The sequence below is a fragment of the Pyrus communis genome, chromosome 17 (genome assembly GCF_041283825.1).
Source record: "Pyrus communis isolate YQ-2024b chromosome 17, ASM4128382v1, whole genome shotgun sequence".
Taxonomy (NCBI): Eukaryota; Viridiplantae; Streptophyta; class Magnoliopsida; order Rosales; family Rosaceae; genus Pyrus; species Pyrus communis.
In genome coordinates, this window is record NC_142581.1 from 9,264,119 (window position 1) to 9,290,144 (window position 26,026).

At 37.3% G+C, this 26,026-nt stretch overlaps 3 protein-coding genes across 4 annotated transcripts; 2 read left to right on the forward strand and 1 right to left on the reverse strand.

Moving 5' to 3' along the window:
* The first annotated feature begins 1,840 nt into the window (after nt 1–1,840).
* Nucleotides 1,841–3,671, forward strand: LOC137749441 (protein TIFY 5A-like). Its single transcript, XM_068489536.2, has 3 exons — nt 1,841–2,016; nt 2,359–2,440; nt 3,011–3,671. Exons 1-3 carry the CDS (start codon nt 1,973–1,975, stop codon nt 3,212–3,214), a joined length of 330 nt encoding a protein of 109 aa, XP_068345637.2. The 5' UTR covers nt 1,841–1,972; the 3' UTR covers nt 3,215–3,671.
* A 466-nt stretch (nt 3,672–4,137) lies between these two features.
* On the forward strand, nt 4,138–9,261 carry LOC137708075 (uncharacterized). Its single transcript, XM_068447060.2, has 18 exons — nt 4,138–4,368; nt 4,786–4,858; nt 4,964–5,007; nt 5,375–5,417; nt 5,614–5,835; nt 5,949–6,065; nt 6,204–6,275; nt 6,404–6,448; nt 6,541–6,620; nt 6,773–6,837; nt 6,920–6,986; nt 7,174–7,287; nt 7,563–7,636; nt 8,310–8,407; nt 8,493–8,549; nt 8,645–8,713; nt 8,798–8,851; nt 9,058–9,261. The coding sequence occupies exons 1-18, from the start codon at nt 4,250–4,252 to the stop codon at nt 9,148–9,150; spliced, it is 1,506 nt and encodes a 501-aa protein (XP_068303161.2). The 5' UTR covers nt 4,138–4,249; the 3' UTR covers nt 9,151–9,261.
* A 1,458-nt stretch (nt 9,262–10,719) lies between these two features.
* Nucleotides 10,720–16,894, reverse strand: LOC137707603 (protein PAT1 homolog 1). 2 transcript variants are annotated; one of them, XM_068446508.2, is made up of 5 exons: nt 16,398–16,894; nt 15,495–15,643; nt 15,072–15,128; nt 14,398–14,473; nt 10,720–13,241 (listed from the first exon to the last, which is right to left on the reverse strand). In XM_068446508.2, exons 1-5 carry the CDS (start codon nt 16,450–16,452, stop codon nt 11,161–11,163), a joined length of 2,418 nt encoding a protein of 805 aa, XP_068302609.2. In that variant the 5' UTR covers nt 16,453–16,894; the 3' UTR covers nt 10,720–11,160. The 2 variants fall into 2 exon arrangements, with proteins under 2 accessions (XP_068302609.2, XP_088545964.1); XM_088689838.1 differs by lacking the exon at nt 15,495–15,643 and having other exon boundaries at nt 16,398–16,763.
* Between the last annotated feature and the right edge of the window lie 9,132 nt (nt 16,895–26,026).

The window sequence follows — 26,026 nt, forward strand, 5'->3', positions numbered from 1 at the left end:
TACAAAGTTTTACAACATATAGAGGAAATATCACATTTTTCACACAACCTAAACACACAAATTACAAATATATGTCGTTCCCTACAAGGTCCTTTGGGTGTTGTTATGAACAAGGTTCTAAAAGATGTTAGGTGTTAGTCGGGTAGTGGGCTAGGGTCTAAAGCCTAGGTAGCTAGTTGGACTTAAGTAAATTTATTATATATCATATAAATAAGTGTCTATTTGTACTTAAAAGATACATAAGTATACTAAGATACACATATTTCAAAATAAACATATTGAGCACATGAGGAACAAACAAGCATATAATGAGTGTTCATTTAAGTATTCAACAAGTCTTTTACATTTTATTCAAAAAATAAAACGCAAAGTGGGTGCTTATGCGGGTCAAGGTAGGCTAGACGGGCGCCCAAGCAGATGCCTAAGTAGTTCTAGGCTTCCTTTCTTAATCTTCAAATGCCTAGAAATTAATCAGAACGATAGACAGTTGTCTAACGTCTAGGTGAAACCCAGACGACGCTAAGTGGAACTTAAACAGCGTTAGGCGGAGATTTTTAGAATAATAGTTATAAAAGCATCATTCTCATTTGCTTTACAAAACCAGTAACAAACCAAGCAAAGCGGCACCATCTCATAAGACTTGCAACTCCCATTTGCACATGATTGGCTTTCGGCTCTCATGCATTTGTAAAAATTTAAGCACGTGCCATTTGAGGGACAATTTCCACGTGCCTTAAGTTAATTATGAAAACAACTTTTCCTTTTGAGAAAGGAGGACTTGACTAGCTAGATGAATGACAATATGTTATGTGAGTGAAAGTACATGATAATTGCATGCATGTGGGCTGCAATACATGCCTAGATGTATGACAAGGGCGTTTGTGGAACAAGTCTTATCCATGCCTATGTTGTTTGTTTCTCCTCTTGCTTTAGCGATGTCCATTTTCTTATTATATGTGAGAATTTGAGGACTGGCCTACAACATTCACAAGTATTTAGTATTATCACTATTCATTAATTGGATATGTTCTGTAAATGTCATTTGATGTTCAAATAATGATAGTAGTGAGTACTTATAAGTATTGTAACAAAATTCGACATTTTAAGTGAGTTTAGATACTAGCAATCACTCATATAATCAATCTATTATACTTGTGTACAGAAAATGGTTCTCACTACGCCCTTCAAAGTGTTTCTTGCTAAAGCACTAATCTCAAAATTAGACCTGGCAATTTCATGCACAACCTATTAACTCAACACGAAACAAAATCCCTTGGAACCCACTAAATTCCCCATCCAAACAAACCCTGTTTTTGGATTTGAGAGAAACAGATCAAAAGATATTTTTGTTGATTGCAATAATTAAACTTGTTTCTAACAAAGACGTGTTAAATATGATTAAACCACGTCAAATGTAAAAATAAAATTTTCATTTAAGAGTAAAGCGTCAAATTCGTAATAATATGAGACCACATTCAATTAAAAGAGATGATGATTATCCATTAACAAAATATCTCAATTTTGAGCTTTTGTCTCCACCTAACGTGCAAGTAAATAGGATTACGAGTCAATTGCATCAACAAAGCAAAACAAACCCTGCAAATTCCACCACTCATGAATTGCAATACAGTACTTTTCATTTTTGGAATGCAATCTGAAAAGACAAAAGGCCGCTACCTACACGCAATGTCATAATATAGCAAGTGTGAGAGAGAGGTAGAGAAAATTAAGAGGGAGAAAGAGAGTGAAGGATAGAGATATAAAGAGAGTGAAAGAATTTCTCACGTGGCCAAATGCCTAGCCAATATTTGGGGCACGTTTTTTATGCTTTTTATTTTTATCAAACACTCTCCTATAACAAACCATCTCTTTATTTTTATGATTTGATTTAATTCTTGGATGGAATAGTAGTCTCTCCTCCCACTGGCGGCTATCGGAAGCGGAGTGCAGCTCGTACGTTCAACTCTCTCCGATGGCCACATCTGAACCACAGTCGGATTCTCACAAAACTCCAACGTAAGTTCATCAATGTTTTCATGCCCGAAATGCTATGATATTTTTCCGAATTCACACCCACATAAGTGATTCCTAGCCGTGGATGTATAAGATTGACGATGAAATTCACACTTACATTAATGGATGATAAGTTATGATCAGTTTGTGCGTGTGTATGGACGATTTCGAAAACATAGCCCTTTCCTTTTGGTTTTATAAGAGATTGCTTTTGATATATCATGCCGAAAATTTGAAATGACCAAACAAATGGTTAATTCTATGTGTTTGCTTTTTGTTGTCTCTTTTGGAAACCGTAAAGAGACTTCCCTGATATCTCTTTGCTTTCCCTCTAATCTTTGTTAGGGGTGACTCAATTCGGAGCGAAGAACAAATTACGATTTTCCATAATGGACAAGTTTTTGTTAGCGACGTGACGGAACTTCAGGTACTTCTTGTATTGTATGAAATAGGTTTGCATTTTTAGGGAAAAAAACTGTAGGTTCTCTCCAATGTGTATGAATATGATCCGTTTCTTTATATCTCACTCGTTTATTTCATATTGCATTCAATGTAACGTGGTATTGTAGATTTTCCGGTATATATATGAGAGTCAATGCTATATGACAACATTGTATCAAACAAAAAACAGAAGAGGAAACTGAGAAATGAAAGGAACAGAACAATCAGACTTGTGCCATAAGGAATGGTTTCAAAACTAAAAAAGTTCTGGGTAGAAAAGAGGATGTGCAACAGAAGTGTTAGTCAACAAGTAGCTTGAGCCCAACCCTGTGAACCCAACATAAGTGTTATTAATCAGTAGTCAATCATTATTGTTTTTAATTTTTTTCAAGTTTTTGGTACATCTGAATAGAATGATTTCGATCCTGACCATGTTTTCGAAGGACAATTAGGATTTCAATTTAAGATAAGCTTTGAACTTTATTTTTTTCCAAACGAAAACTTTAACGACAAAGAGTTACCAGACAATCTGATATGTTAAGTTTATCTGGTGTAGGCTAGGGCCATAATTTTGTTGGCAGCTAAAGAAATGGAAGGAAGAGACAGATCAATGTGGTCCAGCGCAGCATTGCTTGCCTTGCACTCTCAAATTTATGGGCCTCCAGGTGTGTCCCTGAAGAGGTCTCTTCAAAGCTTTCTCCAAAAGAGAAAGCAAAGAAGTCAAGCAGCTTCTCCATACAACTCCACTGCCAACCTATGACTATAGGCTGGTTTCGTATTGATGTGCTTTGAAAAAAAAAACTGATTCTGCTGTGCTGTGAGAATAAACTCATTTTTGTTGCTTCACGTTTTCAGCTTTTTTTCCGTCCAAAACTGTGAAAATAAGCTGTTTTTAAGTGTTTACCAAATATTTTTTTTAGCTCAGCTTTTTTTTTATACCCATTTTTTATAAAAGCACATTAGTACCAAACTAGTACTATGTCTCATCAAATATTATTTTATTATTTTAGGTGCAGTTTAATTAATATTAGAGATCAATTCATGTATCTTTTTCATAAGAACTCATAGTGATGCACTGCGTTTTAACCACTTTTAATAATGTATATTTTTCATAGTTTTCTAGCCCTTGAACTTGGCCATTGTATGTAAGTATTCCTTTTTTGAGCCGTTGTACCTAGCCATTGTATGTATTTCATTGTATGAAGAAACATTGTATACTTATATATTGTACTCTTTACGCAAATGAAATCAAGAAAAATCGAATCAAGACAACGTTGTGTGTAGGGCACTATAACCTATAAAGACACGATTTTGACCGAATTTTTAATTTGTGTTTGGTGTAATACTCGAGGTGAGGAAAACATTGACAACCAAAGACTATAAGATGTGAGTAAGATGGGACACAGTTTAACACAATGAAGTAAGAAGTGATATGATTAAGGACAGAAGTGAGAAGCAGATTGATGAAATGAACAGAAGTGAGGGCGGCTCGACCCATAAATTATGAGGAACTAATGAGTTGGTCAACCTAAAATTCCGTCAAATCTTAAATATGAAAAGCCCAAACATCTAATATCCAACTCTTTATCAGACCCCCCAATTAACAGGTACTAATGGGTTGGTCAACTTAAGATTGTGTTTCATGCTGGGCTCGGCCCTTTATATGTATTCAATGATGCCTAGCTCATCCTGTTTGACTGACTACGTGAGGAGTCGTACTCTCATCAGTTGTTGGAACAAACACCAGGGTGTTCCTGTCAGTATTCTGTCAGTCAGAGCCGACGATAGCAGAGATATGCATCCATTAGCAGGAGGAGGAGTTGAGGACGAAGATGACGAACGACGTCGCCAGAGGAAGCTCGAAGAAGCTCTCGAAATCAAGTCCCTCAGGCGCATCATCAGCGCCTACCTCAAGTACCCTTCTCCCTCTCCCTCTCGCTCTCTCTCGCTCTCTCTCTCTCTCTCAAGTTTGAATTCAATGATTTGGGATTTATTTAATTTGCATCTATGATTGTAAAAGCCTAATACTTTCGCTAATTTTGTTCGTTTAATATCAAAAGATTTAATTTTTCTTGTAAACAGTCGAAATATTTGAATTTTTGGAAAGAAAAAAAAGGCTGCTGTGATTGTCATATAGTCAGCTGGAATATCTGTTTTTTACATTCTGCTCTATTAGATTGTGTATAAATTCTTAAACTTTATGGCTCGAATTTCGGAAATTATGAACCTTTTGATTATTCTGTTGGTGCGATAGCTTATTTTGTTTAATTTTCACAGAGATATCAAATATGTTCCTATAGTTTGAATAATGTCCCCTCAATCTGAATGCAGCTACCCGGAGGCGTCAGAAGAGGACGTGAGACGGTATGAAAGATCTTTTAGATTGCTTCCACCTGCCCATAAGGTATACTACTATAAGAGCCTTCATATGTTTAGGAACTTGGATATAGTAACCAAATTGGTATTTCACCATCTTTTTTGTTTCTAACGATCTCTCTTGATACTGCAGGCTCTATTATCCCACTACCCATTGAAGTTTCAAAGACTAAGACGGTAAAGTTTTCTTGACTATTTTCTCATTACATTAATTTCAAGTTTCTAAAATTTGGATATTACACCAATTACTGGCATATCTTTGGTTTTAATTTAAACTGTAAAATGTGTAGGCAAAGTACCTATGATCTAGAGTTAACAGTGAACCTAGTAAAACTTAACATATTAACTCAAAATCTAATCTCAAGGTTAATGTGGTGAAATTTTCTGACAATTTACTGAATATTCTAGAGTACTGTGACGACCAAGATAATAGCGTATTTTAAAAAAAAAATCTGCAAAACATCCTAGGTCTTTCTTTTTGAATACATGATTGATAAAATAGATTTTCGAGATTTGTAATGGGTCAGACTTGTTAATTCTGCAGGTGCATCTCTGCAAATTCATATTTCATTTTTAACATGCTTCAGGTTAGTTCCGACTTCCTTCTTATCTATTTTTCTTTCAATAGAAGTTTGTTTGATGATATTCCAATGACCTTTTGACATCGCGACACTTCATGCTTCTCAAAGGACTGACATTATGTGAGCGATTCCTCATACTGGTCTAATTGGTATTAAGGTATCTTGACTTTTTTTGTCTCCCCACTTTTATATTACATTGCAGGCATTTGAACCCCCACTTGATTTGAGCCAGGACATAGATGTCTGTGATGGACCACATCTTGAAAACATCCCGAATAATCACGATGTTTCTGGAGTAAATAATGTTTTCTCTTCTCAGTCTACCTGTGCTAGCAAAAGATTGCATACCTCCAATTCAGATCAGGCCTGTTATGGGGAAGGGAGCAATACAGTGTGCAGTTCACCAATAGTGACTACCAATAAGGTTTCTGCAACACTTACACGACCATGTTAGCTTTTCATTAATGAGAATTAAATGTATATTTCTCTTCATATGTCTTTTTTCATCAGAAATTTGACCTCTGTAGATAACCACAGGAGGTAGACAAAAATGGTCATCGTGAGTCCATGACCGATAGACACGCTCTAGGCGTGGAATATGACAAAGAGACACAGAACTGTTGTGAGAGTGATGCCATTGATTCCAATGGAGATGTAAGATTTTTTGTTTCTTTATAGCTTTAATTTACAACTTATTTGAGTAGGTGTCTGTCTCTTTTTGTAGTTTAATTTTTCAGAAAGTGGCCAAAATTTTCTATTAAAATTGTGGCTTTCTTTGTGATACATGTTCAGGTATCCTCACCAACTCGGACATGGTTGGATCCATCATTACAATTACATGTTCCATTAGTTGATGTTGATAAGGTATGTTGCTTCTCACGTGTTGGATATCTGGTTCTATGAGAGTACTTGTCTTCCCTTTAAGCAATAAGAAATACAAGTAATAAAAATTTTGGTTTAATTTATCAAAATTTCCTTTACCCTTGCTACAGGTTCGTTGTGTAGTACGGAACATAGTTAGAGACTGGGCAGCAGAGGTATCTCATGATTTATCATTGATTTCTGTGCTCGAGGATATCTTATCTGTGATTCCCAGTTTTACTTGAGCTTGTAATTATATAAAATACAGGGACAGAAAGAACGTGATCAGTGCTACAAGCCTATATTAGAAGAACTTGATGCACTTTTTGCTAATCGCTCTAACGAAAGGTAATGTTATTCTGTTGGATGTGCTTGTATCGTTTCTTAACCATTGCAATTATCAGATTACTGTTTCTTATCGAGCAAGTGTTTTTTTTTTTTTTTTTTCCAAGTACTTTACTAGTTTACTGTGTACGATAATCATAATTATTTTTTAACAGTCCTCCTGCCTGTTTGGTTCCTGGTGCTGGACTTGGGCGGCTGGCTTTGGAAATCTCGTGTCTAGGTGTGCATACGTTGTTTGTTTGCTAAGAATTCGATTATAACATATTCATACTCATGTTTATTATTTCTCATATTTTATACAGGTTTTATAAGTCAGGGAAATGAATTTTCATACTACATGATGATATGTTCGAATTTTATTCTTAATCAGTAAGCATGTCATTACATCTCACCTTAAACGGTCTTTAATCATCTTGCTATCACGAAAAAGAAATCCTTTTTCTGACCATGGAAGAGAGTTTTCAATGGTTGGCAATAGATTCTTTTTCCGATATATTTCATTTTAATTTTGTATTCTATGTTTTCTTTTCTTAGATGTTTTTGTTTGGTTAATCAGTTGCCAAACTGCTGGGGAGTGGACAATATATCCTTGGATCCACAGCAATTGCAATTCACTTTCAGATAGTGACCAACTTCGTCCCGTTCCAGTACCAGATATTCATCCAGCTAGGTACTGATGCTGCTAATTCATTTGTTACAAAAGCGTTTCTGACATACTTTCAGTTCTCTAAATACTTTTAAGGCGTTTATCCATGAATCATTGAAATAGATTGTAGTTGAATATACTCTATACACTTCAATATCCTTTTTTTATTTTTTATCACTGTCCTAGAAAGAGATAACATGCTTTTCTTCTAATTTTTTAATATATGAATCCTATTTTCTTTTCATAAAAGCTTCTATTAGGATTTGTTTTCCAATAATTGTAGGTTTTCTTTCAAACAGTGCAGGGATTACTGAAGGATTTTCTATGTGCGGTGGTGACTTTGTTGAGGTTTACAACGATCCAAGCCAAGTAGGTAAGAAAATATGGGTTTCTTATATTCAAACATTTGATTGATGCTAATGAACACTTGATATTTTGAGCACCTACTAGTAGCAAATATTGTAAGAAATTTTCCATTGCATTTAAGCTGTGGTAATCCATTTGTTATAAGGTGTATAATTTGGCAAGTTGCTTCTGCATAGTGACGGGTGGTCTTAAACTGTTAAGGTCTTGTGTTGATAACCTGAGACAGCAAGTCAGGACGACTTTCAACCCACTGGTGGGGAAATAATAAACAGAAAATGACATACAGAATGCTGAATGTAGGCTAATATAGGTTTCAACAGGTAGTTGCCTTGTCTGTATAAACACATCTGGGTGAGATAAAATAAATTTCTTGCTTCCCATTCACAGCGTTTAAATATTGATACGATCTTTGTGAGGAGACCTAAATGAATCTCGTGTCACAAAGATTGACAAAGTCAATTTCCAAAGTAAATTTAGGGGCAATTTATAATAAGAAAAACTTGGTCAAACAGATTGACAAAGCAAACTTAGACAGTTCATGGCGAAGCAAATTTAATTTGCTAACGTTGCTTTACTGCTGAGGAAATTACCTTTGAAAGATTGAGACTGGGATGCACTCTAGGAAATTGCATAAATAACCTCTGTAGTATTTCTCATGGAGATATTTGTGGAACGTACAGGTGTCTGGGATGCGGTTGTGACCTGTTTCTTTATTGATACCGCGCACAACATTATTGAATACATTGAAATCATATCAAGAATCTTGAAAGACGGCGGTGTAAGTTCCTCAATCAGTCGTGGTGGCTTCAATTTGTGTTCCGCTGTCTGATCACTTCATTAATCCTTAATTGATTCGATGACAGGTTTGGATAAATCTGGGTCCCCTACTTTATCACTTTGCGGATGTCTATGGGCAAGATGTAAGCTTCCTTTCAATTAAGCATTTCGTTTGCTCGCGTGCTCTTTGAGGGAGCCCTATGTTCTCTTTAAAATTGTTTTTATTGTTTTGTTTTAGGAAATATCTGTTGAACTGAGTTTGGAGGATGTGAAGAGGGTTGCTTTGCACTACGGATTTCATTTCGAGGTAAGTTCATTCCAATTCTATTGTGTTGCTTAAGCGTCATTGGATGATCATAACTGTATAAATTGCCTTGTTCGTGAACCGCAGAAAGAAAGTACCGTTGAGACAACCTACACTACAAATCCTAGGTCAATGATGCAAGTACGTAGTACCATGTGATGTGGCTTTTCTTGTTCTTCCTTACAATTCTTTATTCCACTTTCATGTTGTAATCTCGAAACTGGATCTCTGAGTATGTTACTCCTCGAATCCCAGAAATTTTAGATTTGAAACCTGTTTAAAACTGAGTTGTTCCTTTAAAATCTTTGCTGCTTTTGATAATCTTAAGGTCCGTTTTTTCCTTGCAGAACCGATACTACGCCGCATTTTGGACGATGAGGAAGAGATCGGCAGCAATGGAGCACCAACCTCCTTTAACCGAGAGACTTTCACGTTCTTGACGCTTGAAATAGTTTTTATTTCTTTATCGAGTTGATTGTTATATTACTTGAGGATTACAAATTCTTATTTGTTTAAAATATTTAATTTAAACGTGAAATAATTTTATTTAATATTTTTTTTTTTGAAATTGAAAAGTAGAAAATACTTCCCAGGAACCTCTCCCATGCAAATCTCCGGCGGCCCTTCACCGCAGTTAGGATCACGACTATTCATTCCCATGCAAATCTCCGCTTCCAAGTAAGCCGACAAGTAACCGCAAAATTAGGGCTCGAATTAAGCCCAAATCATAGCTTCCCCATATAGCATTGTATTAATGATTTACGACACCATCACCTTGGCAGCTGATTTCATGCAAGTTAAGTTGTGAACGACATTGGTTTTTATGAAGTTTGACCTATATCCCTGGAAAGTAATCAGTGCCGAAAGCAATATACATAATTAACGTAGTGAGTGTCTTTTTCATATCAGGTTTGATCAATTATGCGTACAGTTGGTTCGATAGGTCTTTCCTGGACTGAAGCTGTTGGGAGGGCGACCTCTGCAACATTCCCCATGCACTTCAAATCTTCGACTTGCCTCAACTTTTTAACCATTTTTTTCCATACTCGTATCTGGACAAGTAATCCACTGCTGTACCTGGCTCGACCGTTTCATGGATCTCTGCAGCGATGGGTTTTGTGCCCTACGGGATGGAGCGAGGGAAGTTTTGAGAAGTCGGTCGCGACGAGGCGAGCCGTTCATCATTGCGTTACGATAGGTGTCAAGTGAAGGTGCGGTGATGTATACCGCTGAGGCATTCTAATGGACCGGTAAACTTGAACATTGTTCCTACATGACCGGATCAATTCAATCAGGCACTCGCTGTCTATTTTTATTGTTCAACTCATTGACAACAGTAAAAATCATTGTTCAACTCTTTAACAACATGACGAACCAAAAGCTCTGCTCTCCCATCTATTTATCTAAATGATGGAAAGGCAGAGTGATGTCCCCTCCAATCAAGAATTTGGGCCTCACAGTTCTTTCATGCCCTTCTTCCGTCATGGTTCGATATTCTGGTATCCTAAGCGTGGAGGAACCACACCATTCCATCCTCAATTTGGTTGTTAAACTCCATTGCGGTGACGGTATCCTAAATCTGAAACCGAGGCTGAACCAAAATAACTTGGTTCGAATTAACAGAAAAATAATTCTGTTCAATTTCAATCTGGTTCAGTCTAGTTCGGGTTTTCAAAAATATTCTAGAAACTAATGCTCTAATTTTCTGTTCATATACATATAGTCAAATTATTGTTTTCTTTACACCCAATATGCTAAAAAACACTACATTTATATTTTAAATTGAAAATTATCTACATAGACGCACGAATGATCACATAGTACAATTATGACCTTCAACACCTTCAGCTTTCTATCCTTACCAACCTGGTGACGCCCGATTCGGTCGCTCCCTTTCGAAAAGAAGAACGAAAACACACAAATTAATGTGGATGCTAATAAGTTGCTAACAGAGAGAGACAGATACATAACTGAATTTGAAATATGGGAGAAAATGAGAGAGAGAGAGATGGAACAAAAGGAGTTTTGAAGGTTCTGTAAGACTACACCCTGTACATTATCTCTATCCCTATGCTTCCAGTTCAACACAGAGCCACCAAAATAAAAGCTCCCCAGAAGAACAATACTTCCACACTCCAAACTCCCCGTCCTATACAGACAGAACCCCATCACATTACACATTTTTCTTATGCATGACTATCAATTCATCATCAAACCGAGCATCGCATGTTTTCTTGACCTTCGAAACAGTAAAAAGTTAAGCAACAAATAAAAGCAAAGCCTTTAAAATTACTTCATTGGGGATGCACGCACGCAGGCACTATCCCTGGCACACCCCAGCCGGCCACGTTCCAAGCAGATTCATTTTGTTAAAGAATCTGACCTCCGCTCAAAGAATCGCCGGCCAAAGATGGATTATGTTTTTTTTCAGAAAACTTGTAGGTCCTCCATTATCCCCTCACTGATTCAGAGTTCATTTGACCTCCGCTCCCGCCATGGGCATTAAGACCAGAAATGGGCATTGATCGATGAGCAAAATCTGACAAAAGCTTCCGCTGATGCTCATCTGTGTGAGGAAGACTAGCACGCAGAAGCTCCACAGGCATTTCACGATGTATCGCCCTGGTGGCCTCTGAACCAATAACTTCTGCACTTTGCTGACTCTGTGTAAATATTGATTGTACTATAGTTTCATACTTACTCAGGCAATACTTGGTGAGCAGACCAAAAAATTCATCAAAGGATGCCTGCCAAAGGGTGCGGTTAGAAATGCTACAGCTTCCAGCAGCATGAGGGTCACTTAAGAGTACAGTTGCCCTTTCAAGAACAGATTTTAGAATAATAGTGGCCCCATCTCCAGCAGGGCTTCCAAGGGGTCGAAGCGGTGGCTGCTCTGATGAACAAACTACTGCAACAAGACAAGCACTTAATGCACGAAGATCCACACCATTTATACATGTAGAAACTGTCTTTGCAAGATTAGTAGTTGTCTCAGCAGCTCCAGGATCAGAGGGTAGACCACCATACAAAAACCTTAAATGACGGAAAACTGTCATACAGACAATACGGGCAAGCTCGCTACCAGGGAAGAGAAGCTGAATAAACCTAGAAAGGAGCTTGCGCCCCTTAGGAAGAGAAACTATACGTAGGAACACAAGGTCATCCTTTGGAGCCAGCCCCGCTGAGTGGCTGCCTTTACCAAGTGGGTCGACAAGCTGAAGCGATGCCGCCAACCCTTCTAGCAGTATTTGCCGCCTTCGCCTGAGTTGAACCCCACCATCTTGGGGCTGACCATGTTGTAGCAATCGATCAATGTCATCAATATCAAGAAGGAGACAAAGGCCATCCTCAATAGCAATTCTAGCAGCAAGCATGGGTTCCTGCTCCAGAGGCTTTTCAGAGACCTGTTTGCCGTCGCCAGAACCAGGGGGAGGATCAACTTCAAGGAGGGGGCGAGGCCTACGTATGGAAGCGAGGGGAATTCTCCCAAGAGCGTCAACAGAACTATGAGTATGCTGATCAGTACTATTACGACCTCGGGAGGGGGACTCTCTAAGATGGGATGGGCAAAAAGGATGTTTCAACCGCAAGCCAGCTGCTTTTTTGGAAAGGCTTGCCTGGTGGTAGTAATCATCAATATAGGGGTCATTGCTATGTGTTGCTGCATGCTGCATTTTAAGAATACTCTCTATCTCTTCAGATGTCATGTGCTTAGACCTGAACTGGATCCACCCACTCTCACTTTTCTGACTACCAACATCAGAGCCTTGAGAAAAACGTTGTTTTCCTCTTTTCGGTCTATGATCTCGTACGTCGGACAACCCATGCATTGACTTATGTGATGAAGAAGGATGAGTACCATAAAACTGAGACTGCATTGCAGCAAAATGGGCCATAGATGGCTGAACCGAGTGGTGCAATCTCTGCTGTTGTAGCTGCTGCTGCTGAGCTGACAGTAATTGTGGGGAAATAAGTCCATTTTGATGAGGGAGCTGTTGCTGCAATATATTGTTTATGAGGCTGGAATGATCACCGTGCAATACTCCAGCATGGGTAACCCAATGATTTTGTGACCTGCTATTGAAAGGAAGGCCAGGGTTGGCAAACTGAGGCATGTTCCCTCCATAATGCAACCCAAGAGGTAAACCGGCCATATGAAGATTAGAGTTAGATAAAGGAGAAAGGTTTGGTGCAGAAAAAGGCAACTGGGAACCACCAGCAAGAGCAGAAAGATTCAGCTGATGTGGTGAACCCTGTGGGAACTTGTTTCCAGGAGGAGGGAATGATGTGAATGCTGACTTGGGCGGTACAATTGGTTCACTAGAGAAGTGATGCTGAACTGGCTGCTGGTCTGGGTATGAAGATGTTCTGTACAAAGGCTTTTGCTGTTTTGATTCTGAAAATCGAGCAGAAGAAGGTTGGGGCTGTGAAGACCACCTCTTTCCTTCCTGTGAAATTTCTGTATCAAACATATGCTGATCTAACCAGTTATTGAAATCTCCGTCTTGGGCCCAATCAGTGGCTGATGAACCTGAAGAAAACACCACATTAGATGAAGCCAAAATATAATCCAGACAATTGGAAATTGTACAGAGAAAGATATATCTACATTACATACTTCACAAATGGAAGAAATCAAGCACATCAAAAGATACCAAAGAGGTGATAAAAATTAACTAGCGATAAAAGGAGAGGGTGGTATAATGACCATAGACAAAAGGTGAACTCTTGGAATCTTAATTATCTTATAGCTAACTGCTGCTGTTTTTCAGCCTGCTTACTTCTATTCTGCAAGAGGTATTCGTCAATTTGCCCCCCAAACTGGTAAGGATTGGCCAATTTCCCCCCCCCAACTCTCATAATTAGTCAATTTCCACCCCGCTGTTGGATTTTTGAATTTTCCATCTATTCTTCTGTTAAGTATGTCACGTGCTATCCACATGATCAACTTTAAAGGGCAAAAACACCATTTTCTCCAAACCTTCTATCTTCTTCCTTTTCTTCCACCCATGTTTTCTACTCCCCATATTTCTTCTCTGCTTGACTTCTCAAACCAAACATTTCTCTCTGTTTCTCCTCCGACCTCCAAACCCAACATTCAATTCCAAGTCGTTCTGCCAAGGCGTGGATTGGGTCGATGGTGTGAAGCTCCAGCCGCCACCACATGGAGCATGGAGAGAAGAAGAAGCTTGCTGCCGAAGACGAGAGTGCCTTAAAAGTTTGGGGGGCAAATCGGCAAATGCCTCATTTTGCAATGCAAAGCAACAATACCATCCAATCTTTTGCAATTAAATCTCAAGTATCTAGATCTTAAAAAATCAATCAATGATAAAGCATAATGTGCAAACAATTGTTAAGCAAAAATTGTACGACTGTTCTAGTTTTAATACTGTTACAACGAGTGCATTCATGTTTCAATTTGACAAATTGTTTATGGAATGCTAAAACACATCATATATGTTAAACAGAGGTAACAAAAACTGTGGAATGCATATCCGACAATTTCTTTTTCTTATTTATTAGACTTCAATAGAGGCTCGTTTCCAGCGGATACTGGCTCAAATAAGATGACCTAAGATTATAAGCATTATCGCATACGGGACAAAGGAACAATTTCAGAGCAAGCATGCGTGCAACAAAAATAAGAACCACTATAATGTGATGACAAAAGTTAAAGAGTTACTCACTTTCCCGTGAAAAAGATCCTGAACCTCTGTCGCCAATAACTCCTGGATGTCTTGGTCCTGTTACAACTTTGTTTAACTATGCAAAAGAAAAACTACGTCACTACTAAGAGTTCGTTGGGGGGGGGGGGGGTGCAAAATAGGCCATAGAGTTAAAACTGAGGGAAATAATATAATATGCTACATTTAAACCATCACATTTACAGGGTAGAACCATCCCTAGTAATTTGTAAGTACTAGCAAGTGGCAGATAAGACTCTGATGACAAATATAGCTCAATCATTCCAGTCTTACTTTGTTGCAATGAAATATCATCAGCAAAGAACAAATAAAAGGATACATATATTCCAGTACTGACCAAAAAGTTCATAATTTCGCGCAAATTTATGCCTATAAATATGCAAGAACATACGGCTTGAAGTATCTCTCAATGGATGTCATGCTTACAATGATAAGATTTAAAAGAATTCAGGACCAAAAGGCATGCAATACCAGAGATATAAATTAATAGTACTTCTAAAAGAAAAAACCAGGTAACAGTCACTAAGATCTTTAAACGATAAGTACAGCCACACAACTTCCATTCAAAAACCATGTCAAACAAAAGATGTGGACCAACAGTTACTGATTGCAGACAAACTCAGTTGTTTGAAGTCATCAAAGTTAAGAAAGCTGACCTTTGCAAAAGTACTTGCCAGATCATCGACGTCAGATAAAGATCCCAAACCAAGACCCTAATGCAAAGGGAAAGATTGACGTCAATAAACATGTTTTATATTGCTCAAGGACCTGCAACATATTTCATTAAACTAAATAGACAACGAATATGAAGCTTATCACAAGGAATAAAAAGGATAGGGAAATGGGTGCACATAGCATCAGGTCAGGTGTTAAGTGTACTCAGCATGAATAAAGAAAAATATACGCACACCAGCTCAAGGGTAAGTGAATAACTTAGAACAATGCTTCAAAAAGAACACAAGTGCAAATTAAACATAATAAACTATTTCATTGTTGGCCTTACAGACCATTGTAAGCTTTGGGGGGGGGGGGGGGGGGGGGGGGGGGTGTGTGTGGTGGTGGGGTGAAGATAATCTAACCTCTTCTTTCTCAAATAAATGGTACTCATTATCAGCAGGCCCGAATAAAGGTTTCCTGTCTTCCACATCGTCCAAACCCCCCAACTCAACTTCGTCCACCAGATTTTGACCAAAAAATTCATATTGTGACGCATCAAAGAGTTTATTCTCTGTATGACAATACAAAAAAAGGTTAGACATCCGTAAAAAGAGAGCTAATTTCACTAATTTCAAGAGTTCATAAATAAGTAAAGCTGCGAAAATGAATCATCAAGACATCTGAAAAAAGTGAGCTAATTTCAACAGTTCATAAACAAGTAAAGCTGCGAAAATGAATCATCAAAGTCATGGTACTAAGTGCTAATAGCGCAGTGCATATTAAAACAGAACAATTATCAAGCCATTGTGCAAAATCCGAAGAGCGGGTACCCCAACTATTCATTTCGCATACGATTCAAACCACAATGACAGACAAATTTTCAGTCTTTCTCATAACTAGGCCTCGTAATTCAGTCAAGATGAGAACTTGATCGGTATCATACAGCCTCGAAACAGCCTTAAATCAAAATTAAGCTAAACTTGATTGTGAGAGTAAACTCTCTGCAGAAATTGTTGGGCAACAAAAATTTACATCCATAAACAGTAATCATAAACTCCGAATTTCGACTTCTATACAAATCTCCCAAACAAGCGACGGAAGCAGGTCGAAGAACAAAAACCTTATCGTTTTCTGGTGAGAAAAGATTGGAAAGGGGAAATAAGAATCGCTTGCCAATTTTCGCGTCAGATTCTTCGAACCAAAAGGACATTCAAACATTTACGATTTTCGTTTCCTTTCCTTCTACTTTCTCAGCATCCAAACAACCTCTTAAGCAAGGGAGAGAAAAAAAAAATAGATCTTGAAGGCAAAAGACGAAAGCAGACCTGACGAGGAACGCTCAAGCAAGTCCCTGAAATCCGTGCCATTAGATCTCTCCATATTTACAGAACGACCAACACCGCCGTCCCCGACCCTAGAAACTGGAAGCTCCGCCGCAGAACCAAAAACTACGCCGTATTGGTCCAGATCAGCACCATCACCGCAAAGCGCCGAGACTCCAAGGCTTCATTAGGAGATTTACGCGGCGGGGGATGGCAAGGGAGTGTAAATAGAGGGGAATCCGCGGGTCAAATTCGAGAAAAAGGGTTAACCCCTCTCAGAAGAGAGAGGGATATTGGAGAGAGAGAGAGAGGGAGGAGGGAGAGAGAGTGGGAGAGAGAGAGGGTTAGGTCATTTTCTTTGCAGCGCGAAAGAGAAGACGACTTTCGCATTCGCGCACGTGCCTTCCTCCAGCGAATGGCGGTGAGCAAACGCAGAGAGAGAAGGCGCGGCGAGGTGGTGCGCTCTCATTGGTTGGCTTCCAACTGTTTCTTTCTCTATTAAACTCGGATATTCGGACTCGGTTACGTAATATGGACCATTATGTCCGGGTCGACTGTGGAGATGTTTATTTTAGTATGGCTGTCTAGCTGTCACATAATGTTATTAATTAGGGATGTAAATTGAGTTAGCTTAACCCGAATTTGCTTATGTTTAACTCGATTTTAAATTCGATCAGGTGGTTAGGATGAAGAAAAAACCTGCCCAATTCGACATCAACCCACGCTCAACTTGATTTTGAGTCCGAGTTCGCTCGTGCACATATTACTCATTTCACTTCATATTATGTAAGTTATGTATAAGTTTTGGAATGACTATACTTTTTTATTGTCCATTTTCATATGGATAATGCATGATAGTGTTACCTTTACATTTATTTTGGTTGAAGCTTTAGTGTACGTCTTGTAATTTAATTTCAACTTTGCATGGTTGAAACATTAGACATAATCTCCAAGTTGTTTGTTTTATCTTCTGTGTGGATGATGATGTGTAAATGAAATATTAACTAATATTAACGTTATTTGGTTCAAATTTTGAAAAATCATACAAAACAAAATGTTATAAGATTGGACTCGATGAATTCGGCTAGCCCGAACCCAACCAAAATTCGAACCCAAATACAACCTGAACCCGACTAAACCTACATGAATCTGAACACAACCCAAACTCGAATTATAAACAATGGATTAGGGTTGAGTTGACCATCTAACATGCCCAACATGCCCGAATTGCACCCCTATCATTAATTGTTTTAGGTTATAATTTGTGTGTTTATGAAGCATTAGTCACGTTTAATATGTAATTACATGATTCTCGTTCTTTTCCTCACTTATTAGTTTTCATGGTCACATAAGCTTGAATTTTACATCGAAAATGAGATTATAACATCAAAATCAATTTCATTTATATTGATAACGATGCGTGAAAATGTAATTACCACACTGAAAAAATATTTGCCTCGTGGCCGATGACGGAGTTACGCGTATCGTCGTGTGACAATGGCAACTTATACCGTGATTTGATGAGGTATAAGGGAATGCATGTGGGGCTCCGCGGTGAGATAGCTCAGCACGCAATCGTTTCAAAAGAGGATATGTGGCTTAGTGGCTAGGATTTGGAGAAAATATACGAGACGGTGCGTTTTGGTTGTATTGCTATTATTTTTGCCAAGAGTTTCTTCTAGGAAAGTGTTGTTTTCTTTCCTTTTTTTTTTTTTTTGTAGAAATTTTCTCATTGATGAAACGTGCAAGATGAGAATTCAGAGATGATTTAGGTAGTAGGGTGTAAGCAACGAGAAAATTGGGCAGCAAAGAAAGATAGGGTGTTAGAAATTTGGTAACAAACAAAACCCTATGGGAAAGACAATTATTCAATCTAAAAATTCCGCCAAAAAAAATAAAACAAACCAATTCAATCGGAAACAGTTTTAATCACAATAATGTTGGATAATTACATTTGTTGGGCACAATATATGTCACATTGAAGATATCAATAATTGATCATAATAATTGATACAATAAGAATATAGTCTACTGATGCATCGACATATAAGTATTTCATGTAACAATGTTCTTTTATATTGACCCTCTTTTGCTGAAAAATAACATTGTTGATAGTTTGTTTAGAGAGTTGTTATTGACATCCTAGTAAAAATAAATAAAAACAAAAACAAGAAGTGAATGATGATTTTTTAGACGTGCTAATAACAATTCTATTCTTTAACCAATAAAACCTACGGGAAACTTGGAAGTGCTTTCAAGTAGTGCTTGAGAGTATAGGGGACTGAGGAGAGAACCTAATTAGAATATGGTTGTATTTATAGTAAACTAGACGAAGTCCACAAACTGTGAGTAAATGCAAAAAATTTGAAAAGAAAAAAAAAATATATGGAAAAGAGAATAGTTGGAAAGAAATGTGAGAGAAAGAAAATGTCAGTTTTTTTTTTTCTTCAAATTAGAGTTGTTATGATGACATCGAGGTGTGGTTTAAAAAAAAATGCAACATTTGGTTTGTGTAAAATTATATTATTGTTCATGATTTTATTTTGTGCTAAAAATTATATTATCTTTTCACTTTTTTTAATTGAAAAATAAGATTTTATCAATAGGTAGTTTAAATTAGAACACGAGGGAGGACTAGGGATTAGGTGTTTAGTGTTTTTCTCTCTTGAGGATTTTTTTTTTTTAGTACAACGATATTTTTATATTAAGAGGAGGGGGAGTTTGGTAAAGTCATACGATAGACAGCCTATTTGGTATCGAATTCACTATCCACGAGATTCGAACCTAATACCTCTCACTTCCAAGTGAAGAGGAATATCATTAGACCGTAGTACTGACTGACTCTCTTGAGGAATTAATTACGAACAAATCATGCATACATCTCTTTCATATATAATTTCTCCATCCCAGATTAATAACGATTAGTTAGGAGAAAATATAATTGTTAAGAACTACAATTAGTGGAACTCCAACAAGAAAAAAAAAAAAAAAAAAAAAAAAAAAACCATTAGAGCATCTCCCAATAACATATCAATATGTAAACATATAATTTAAATTTAAAAGCGTGTGACTCTAAAACATCTTTTAAAATTCTGCTCTTCACCCAATATGTCAAATTAAACTATTATTTTATTACTTTAAATTATTATAATAAATCTTTTAAACAAAATAATCTATACTACATATATAGTAAACCCTCCTTATCAACATTTTTTCTAATTTTGCCCTCATTTTTGAGACATACTCTTGACAAAAAGGAGGACAAAATAGTAATTTTGTACCTTTTGACAAAATAACAAACATGTCCTCATTTTTTCTATTTTACCCTTACTTTCGATACGCAATATTTACATAAAGATGGCAAAATGGTAATTATGTAATATTAAGAAAAATATGCCCTTATTAAGAGATCCCATAATCATTGTCTCATACTCTCTTTAAAAATTTGATGTTTTTTGGATAGTTTGAATAAATTGAAGCAGTTGCGCCTGAGGAGAACGTGGGAGGAGGTGGACGATTGTTCATACACACAAAGTATGTGCTTTGTGCTAGTAATAATAATACATTTAATAATCAATTAAAAAAATTTGAAGATGCTATCAATTTTGGTAGTAAGGGTGAGGGCTGACAATCCACGTCATGCTACATCAGATTTGGATTTTCCATTGAAAAACATTGTTGCTACATTTTTTTTATTGTTAGTGCTGAGACATTTTGACGTCTCATTTAGAGATGCACTTAGCATGCTTAATGTGCTGTGTGCAATCATCAATATTCTTAATAAACATATTACACATATAAATCTAAGCAACCCAATTTCATCTCTTTAAGCAATGGATCCTAAAGCAATTGAAAACATGTATTTGTATTGGATTCTCCCCTTCATCCATAAACATATACCACATACATATAAATACACACCAAAAATTTACCTCTTTGTTAAGCTAAGGTTTGTATCTCAAGCAGTCGAGCATCCATCTCCGCACCTTAGGTCATGTACGTATTCGTGTCACATATGTGTATAAACTAATAAGTGTAGACATCAAATAGAGTGTGAGTGTGTGCCATGTCAGCTAAATATGGTTGAGAATTGTTAGTAGTTAGTTGAGTTGTTAAAAGTTAGTTAGATGCGAGCTGTATAAGTGTAACATGCTATATATAGCATATCTTGTAAACATTTACATTTTACGAAACGCAATCTGAAAAGTCACAGCCACTTCTTTCATTTCTCTCTCTCTCTCTCTCTCTCTCTCTGCAATTCTTCATACACAGTTCTTCATTTTCTTCATCTAATTTGTCATGCTCCACCCTGAATTATTTGCTTTATTTCAGGAAATAATAATATTAGTGATAAGCCCAAACTAAACTCCTGCTTAGTTTGCTACTATTTCTTTTATCGTACTTCTAAATCTCCAACCGATTTAATTCCTATAAAATTAACCATGTTTTTAATTACCATAACAATCATTAAGTTATCAACTTAATTCCCCAAATTCTTCTATCAAGCAACCTCTAATTCAAAGATTAATTCTCGAATATTTAATCTTACTGGTATTATGGCTGCATCTAACGTCTCGTTAGACTGTCTACGTACTCTAAATAGGTATCAAGCCATTCGTAGTTCACAAATTCCAATTCAATTAAACTTTGGTATTTCTACACGTAACTAACAATTGCCATCTTGCTTCAAACAAGTGTATTACATTAAATGCTTAATAAATTTAATTCCAGAACAACAAAATTAGCCTAAAAATACGACGTCGGCTCCCTGGCCACGCGCCACAGCCGGTGGCAGTCGGCCGATTTGCCGGAAAATATCAACTATCTCCAAAAATTACCAAATTTTATAGGAAAGTAGATCTCAGTGAGAGGAACAACTTTCATACATGCGGCTAACCCCAACTTGGCCGGGAAACACCTCATATTGGCCACGAACCACCAGAAACCCTTGAATTTGGGTGTGTTCAATTCAACCTCAAAGTAACTCCAACACCCCTAAACTTGTTTGGGCTTTGTTCCGCACCTCAAAGGGAGTCTAATGGTGGTGGAATTGGATTTGAGTAGTTTCAAATTTTGGGTAATTCGAACTCAAAGCCGCCTCACCCCACCGTGTGGTTTCTACCCATTTCAAGCTCAAATCCCATGATTTTTTAGGTGTAGTAGGAAGAGGGAAGGTTGGAAGGTTTTACAATGGTTAATTTGATGTAATTCCCTGGAAAAAGGGATGAAATCCCATCTGAAAAACACAAGAGGCCCGATCGGGTCAGGTTCGATACTCGGGTCACGGGATCCCCCACCCCCATTCTCCCCTTTTTCTCCCCCCCCCCCAATGGGTCTTCCTCCCCTATTCTTTTTCCTCCTTTTTCTCCTTTCTATTCTTTTCTTTTAATCACAACCATCCATTTTGTTTCTTCCTTTCATATCAGCCACACACGTGGCTTTTTCACATGGCTCCAGATTTTCTGAACCCTTCTAAAGATATTTAAAATTACCAGTTTATTCCCGACTTTAAACGTTAATAACTTCTTTGTTAAAACACTGTTTCACGAACGATTTGTGCCTACGCGTTTGTGAGATCGAGCTCTATTCAAGCATATAAATTGTGACCTCAAAGGGTCTAGGAATTATAAATAATTAATTTCCAAACTTTAAACCTCGTAACTGATTTAATTTAAAACTTAACTCACATCAATTACTATAAATTCTCGAAAAATCAAATAAAAGCTCAATACTACAATTATGTTAATTGTAATAATTTCCCAATTCTATTTCCATAACCATAAATCGATTTATTTTCGATTTTCTCTACGTATTCATAATTATGAATATTTAATTCATATACTTAAATTTTCAGGGTATTACATGATTCATAATAGTTAATATGGTATCGAGCCAACAATTCTGCTGTGGAGTTATCGGGTCGTGTTTCTAATGAAGTTTCAAGGTCGAAATTGGGTTCTTGGGTGGTGCTGATCCGAAGTGCTTTCTGGGTTCCTGGCAGTGGTATTTTCTGAAGGTGTTGCAGTGTGTTTTGGAAATCTCTATCCCATGTGAAAAGTTCTGACTTTTTCCCTTTCTGCATATGTTGTGATCAATTCTTGAACACTTAAGCCAAATGGAATCTTTGTTTCTAGGTTCTTTCTTGAAAATTTTCTCTTTGGTAGTCTATTGCTTGATTTAGCTAGACAAATAGTTGTTAGGCACGAAGCCATTAGTAACTAAATATTGTGGGCACTAAGCCATTCTTTGTAAAGATTAGTTGATTGAAATTTGTGGGCATGAAGTCATTTCTGTGAATTTCTTTGAAGAGTTGTTGAAATTTGAGGGCACGAAGCCATTCTCTGTAAAGATTAGTTGATTGAAATTTGTGGGCACGAAGACATTTCTGTGAATTTCTTTGAAAAGTTGTTGAAATTTGAGGGCACGAAGCCATTTCTGTGAACTTCTTTGAAGATTCGTTGAAATTTGAGGCATGAAGCCATTTTTGTGAATTTTTGTGAAGATTAGTTCAATTTCTGTGGACGTTGTTAGTTGAAATTTGAAGCATTTTTGATAATCTATGATTCTTGTAGTATTGAGAAGATATTAGTTTCTTGATAAAACTATAAATCCTGCAAATAGCAATGGCATCTTCTTTTGTCAAAATTGAAGGGCTTTTGTGAATGTTGACAATTAAGTTGAATGACAAAAAAATTTCGAAATGGGTCTTCCAGTTCAAATATGTTCTAAAAGGATATAAGTTGTTTGATCATTTTGATGGGTCGACTAAATGTCCAGCAAAATTTGTGATTAGCACTGATCATGGTGTTACAAATGAAATTTCTGATGAGTATAAAGAATGGGAAGCTGTTGATCTTGCTCTCTTGAGTTTGTTGATTGCTATGTTATCTGATGAGTCGATTGAGCATGTTTTGGGATCTAGGACTGCACATGAGGCTTGGACTAACATTCAAGATAAGTATGCTTCCATTTTTAAAGCAAGGGTGAATATGCTAAAGACTAAGTTTCAAACTATGCAGAAGGATGGTGACTCTATAGATCAATATTTGTCTAAGCCTAGAAGTATTAAAGAACAGTGAAATGTTGTGGTAGAATTTGTGACTGATAATGATTTCATTGTTGCTGCTTTGTCTGGTTTACCAAGGGAATATTCTGTGATTAGAACAATGATCTTTACAAGAGACACTATTATGTCCTTAAGGGAATTTAGAGAGCATCTATTATGTGCAGAAAGAGAGGCTGAGTCTATGGTGAATGGCTTGTCTCAGAATTTTTTTGGAATGTATGTGCAAGGGAATGTAGCCTCTACTTCACAATTTACAAAGGCTCAAGGGTCTTCAAGTAATTTTGATGAGGTTGCATATAGTACTGGAGGGATTCTTACACGGATTCTAAATGGAGTACCAATCTTTGGAGTGCCAAGTCAGGGAGAATCATCATCTAATCATGTTATGCATCCACCACCACCAATGCATGCTATGCATCCACCACCATCAATGTCATTTTCTTCAAATCCTCAAGCAGCGTATCCATCACCATTTCCTGGTAATCAGTTCCCTATTGTGCAGCCTCAACCTCAATTGTACCCTAATTTCTCTAATGCATATGGTTTTGTTGGTAATGGTAACTTTAGATCATCAAACTATGGTGGCAATCGGGGGAATTCATCTGGTGGAAGACAAAATGGTGGAAATTGGCAATCATGGTCTGGAAACACTGAAACTAGGCCAAATATAGTTCCTGAATGTCAGATATGTTCCAAGATGGGGCATACTGCTCCAAATTGCTGGAAGAGGTCTACCAATCCAAGTTCAAGTGGATCAATTCTTGAATGTCAAATATGTGGCAAGTAAGGACATAATGCATTAGATTGTTACCACAGAAACAATTTTGCCTATCAAGGTTCTGCACCTGCACCTACACTGACTGCTATGCAAGCTCAAGCTCCAGCCAACTTTCTTCCCAATGATTCTTGGATCATTGACACTGGAGCATCACACCACATGATAGCAGACCTGAATTCTTTGCAGCAAGTTTCTACATATGAAGGCAATGACAAAATCACAATAGGCAATGGTGAAGGACAAGGTAACCAAGGCTGTACTATACCACGGAAAGAGCAGTGATGGGAGAAGGTTCAAAGAAAAGACTTACAAGTGCAATATGTCTCCACAGAACATCAAATTGCAAATATTCTAACTAAAGGTTTGCATGGTCTAGCCATCTTCAGACATTGCTGCAATCTCAGGCTTGGTAAACCCAGCTGAGATTGAGGGGGGATGATAAGTGTAGACATCAAATAGAGTGTGAGTGTGTGCCATATCAGTTGCCATGTCAGCTAAATATAATTGAGAATTGTTAGTAGTTAGCTGAGTTGTTAAAAGTTAATTAGAGGTGAGTTGTCTAAGTGTAAAATGCTATATATAGCATATAAACATTTACATTTTACGAAACGCAATCTGAAAAGTCATAGCCACTTCTTTCATTCCTCTCTCTCTCTCTCTGAAAAGTCACAACCACTTCTTTCATTCCTCTCTCTCTCTCTGTGCAATTCTTCATACACAGTTCTTCATTTTCTTCATCTGATTCATAATAGTTAATATAAACAAGTACAGTCGTGGACTCGTGGACTTTAGGCATAGCAAGACTATTTCAACAATAATCTCAAAATTTTGACTGAAGCAAAGCTGGCCTGAGAGCTGCAAAGACCCTAAAGCTTCGGGCTCTGGCCGGTCAATTCACATGCAGAAGGCCGGGAGAGAGTCTGAAGCCGCTGACCTTAACCGCGCGCATGCACATGAAACGGTTTTGTATACATTCTCCTTCCCTTTAAAGAAACACAAAGACCTGCAGGAGGACCTCGTCCAAAGTCTCTCTCACTCTACGAATATTCATGGCGCGCAGTTATTCTTTCCTTTTCACTCATATAACTTTGGCGACACTTTATTTTCTCAAACTTGCCCTATATATACATTCCACCTACTCCTCCGCCTTCATATATATATGTGTGTGTGTGTATGTTTCCATTGTACGCATACAGAAACGACTAGAGACGTTTTATATAGTCAAACGCCAAGTCCAAGTCCTCGTTTCGACTGTCTGGTTTCTGTGTTTCTGAGGTGACCAGTTTAACGTTTATGTGAGGCAGTCGAGACTCCTCAGGCTCTTGTCATGGATTTCAACCCTTGCTTAATTAATTCTCAATTTCTGTCATTAGGGTTCCATAAGTTCATTGAAAAGCTGTGTTTTTCATGTTTTTGTTGTGTCTAAATCACTTTGTTTTCCATGTTTCTGTAACGTTCCTTTCTTTGCCTATTACTCCTTTATCTTGTAATTTGTTAATTGATTCTTTTAAAAACTTTCGTAACCTCTTTGTTGGGTTGGAACTGGGAGTCTTATATGGATGTAACTGGGAGTCTTATATGGATGTTCACTTTTACCTTACCTTCATACATCTTTCTGATTTGGGTTTTCGGTTAGAAAACATTCTTGCTATATTTTTTTACGGTTAGTGCTGATTTGGACGTTTTGACATCTCTTTTAGAGATGCACTTAGCATGCTTAATGTGCAATCATCAATATTCTTAAAATAAACATATAACACATATATATCTAAGCAACCCAAGTTCATC

Coding starts and splice junctions, on each gene's coding strand:
- LOC137749441 (XM_068489536.2), top strand. CDS start 1,973: ATGGCCACATCTGAACCACAGTCGGATTCTCACAAAACTCCAAC. Junction 2,017..2,358: donor GATTCTCACAAAACTCCAAC/GTAAGTTCATCA, acceptor AATCTTTGTTAG/GGGTGACTCAATTCGGAGCG. Junction 2,441..3,010: donor GCGACGTGACGGAACTTCAG/GTACTTCTTGTA, acceptor TATCTGGTGTAG/GCTAGGGCCATAATTTTGTT.
- LOC137708075 (XM_068447060.2), top strand. CDS start 4,250: ATGCATCCATTAGCAGGAGGAGGAGTTGAGGACGAAGATGACGAACGA. Junction 4,369..4,785: donor ATCATCAGCGCCTACCTCAA/GTACCCTTCTCC, acceptor ATCTGAATGCAG/CTACCCGGAGGCGTCAGAAG. Junction 8,550..8,644: donor CGGATGTCTATGGGCAAGAT/GTAAGCTTCCTT, acceptor GTTTTGTTTTAG/GAAATATCTGTTGAACTGAG.
- LOC137707603 (XM_068446508.2), bottom strand. CDS start 16,452: ATGGAGAGATCTAATGGCACGGATTTCAGGGACTTGCTTGAGCGTTCC. Junction 14,474..15,071: donor TGGCAAGTACTTTTGCAAAG/GTCAGCTTTCTT, acceptor TCTTTTGCATAG/TTAAACAAAGTTGTAACAGG. Junction 13,242..14,397: donor AGGATCTTTTTCACGGGAAA/GTGAGTAACTCT, acceptor TGTTTTCTTCAG/GTTCATCAGCCACTGATTGG.